The sequence below is a fragment of the Loxodonta africana genome, chromosome 8, assembly GCF_030014295.1.
Source record: "Loxodonta africana isolate mLoxAfr1 chromosome 8, mLoxAfr1.hap2, whole genome shotgun sequence".
NCBI classification, from domain to species: Eukaryota; Metazoa; Chordata; class Mammalia; order Proboscidea; family Elephantidae; genus Loxodonta; species Loxodonta africana.
Genome location: NC_087349.1, coordinates 5,319,678 through 5,321,710, shown reverse-complemented (window position 1 = coordinate 5,321,710; position 2,033 = coordinate 5,319,678). Strand labels below are relative to the sequence as shown.

The following is a 2,033-nucleotide window of genomic DNA, read 5'->3' as shown; positions in this document are numbered from 1 at the left end:
AAGCTCACTCTGGCGTGGCCCCCAAATGCCCTCCAAATCTCTCCCTTTAAACAGATCTAGTCACGTGGTATGGGCTCTGGGGACCACCAAGAGAGGGTCTCTAACTTGGCTTCAGCTGGAACTGGACTAGCTTCCAGGAATAGAAAAAGAATCAGCAAACTACTACCTATGGGCCCAATCTGGCCAGCTCACTTTTTTTTTGTAAATGAAGTTTTATTGGAACACAGCTACGCTCATTCATTTACATATTGTCTATGGCTGCTGTCATCAGAGTGTAGTTGTTACAACAGAGGCCATATGGCCTGCAGAGCCTTGAGTGTTTACCATAAAATATTTCAGATATTATGTATATTGCTTTTTGTTTCTTCTCTAATAAACAGTGCCAATCTCAATGTCATGAAGGTGTTATTTATTTTCCTGGAAACACTACAGTTTCAGTTTTTATGTTTAGGTCTATAATATTGCATTTTAAGTTGGCATTTACTCCAGCATATGGTAACTAATTCCAACTTTCACGTCCCTTGAGAAAATGCCCCCACCATGTGGCTCTGTGATATCGCTCACATTCTCCTCTCCTTGCACAGTGCTCTCCACAAGGCACTCTTCACCTCTGTGTTCCTCAGGCTGTAGATTAGGGGGTTCAGCATGGGGTTGAAAAGGCTGTAAAACAGGGAAAGGACCTTCTGCTGCTCCTCAGGGTGACTGGATTTGGGGACCATGTACATGACGATGGCACTGCCGAAGAAGAGCCCCACCACACAGATGTGGGAGGAGCAGGTGGAGAAGGCCTTTCTTTGTCCCTCCCCAGACTGGATCCTCAGGATGGCAAAGAGGATGCGGATGTAGGAGACCAACACCAGGCAGAAGGGCCCTACCAGGATAAAAACACAGGCTGCAAAAATGACCAGTTGATTGAGCCAGGTGTCTGCACAGGCCAGCCTCAGGACAGACAGGATTTCACAGAAGAAGTGGTTGATCTCATGAGGCCCACAGAAGGGCAGCCTCAGGATGAGAACCACATGGACCAGGGCCAGGAGGAAGCTATATGCCCAGGTAGCAACAGACAGGGTGATGCAGACCCTCCAGTTTATGAAGACAGTGTAATGAAGGGGATGGCAGATGGCCACATATCTATCATAGGACATCACTACCAAAATTAGGCACTCAGTATGAGCAAGAGCCAGACACAAAAATGTCTGCATTATGCAAGGGACAAAGAAGACGGTTCTTTTCTTGCTCAGAAGGTTTACCAGCATCTTGGGGACATTGTTGGAGGCGTAGGACATGTCAACAACGGCCAGGTGTGAGAGGAAGAAATACATGGGGGTGTGAAGTCTGGAGTCCAGACAGATGAGCCCCAGGATGGCCCCGTTCCCCAGCAGGGTGAAGGTGTAGAACAGGAAGAAAAGCCCAAAAAGGAAATATTCCAGTGCTGGGTCCACCTGGAATCCCAGCAGGGTGACCTCTGAGATCCTCGACTGGTTGCCTCCCATGCTCTTGTGGCCAAAACTGATGGAGCCACTTCCACAACAGGAAGGTCAGAGCTGAAGACCAATCAAAGATGCACAATATTTACTGAGTGTTGGAAACAGCATTCAGAAATGAATCGTTCTGGGTGGATTTTCTATATTTTATTCTTAGATATGTTGTTAAGCTAATTCAGTGTGCCAATAAAAAATGAGAAATATCACCCTTGTTCAATGAAATAATAGGGATAATATACATGTTATTATGGTGCTTCCATAATACTCCTACACCACGTATGTGTAAGTCACTCACAACATGAGTTTAGACTTAAGATACAGAAAGAGCCATGATTGTGTAGTGGTTAAGTGTTGTGTCTGCTATCCAAAAGGTTGGCAGTTTGACTCCACTGAAAGCTCCTTGGGAACCCTGTGAGGCAGTTCTACTCTGTCCTGTAGAGTTTCTATGAGTCAGAATTGCCAGAGAGTTTTTTTTTATTTTTATTTTAAGATATGGAAGTTTGGTATAAACAACCTCTCTAAATTAGCCATGCATGAGCATGTTGTGGT

The 2,033-nt window shown here is 45.3% G+C and overlaps 1 protein-coding gene across 1 annotated transcript; it reads right to left on the bottom strand.

The window, feature by feature from the left end:
* Positions 1 to 263: 263 nt before the first annotated feature.
* LOC100660049 (olfactory receptor 2A14-like) lies at positions 264 to 1,659 on the bottom strand. The gene has a single exon (XM_003420566.2). The coding sequence runs from the start codon at positions 1,491 to 1,493 to the stop codon at positions 561 to 563; it is 933 nt and encodes a 310-aa protein (XP_003420614.1). The 5' UTR covers positions 1,494 to 1,659; the 3' UTR covers positions 264 to 560.
* Between the last annotated feature and the right edge of the window lie 374 nt (positions 1,660 to 2,033).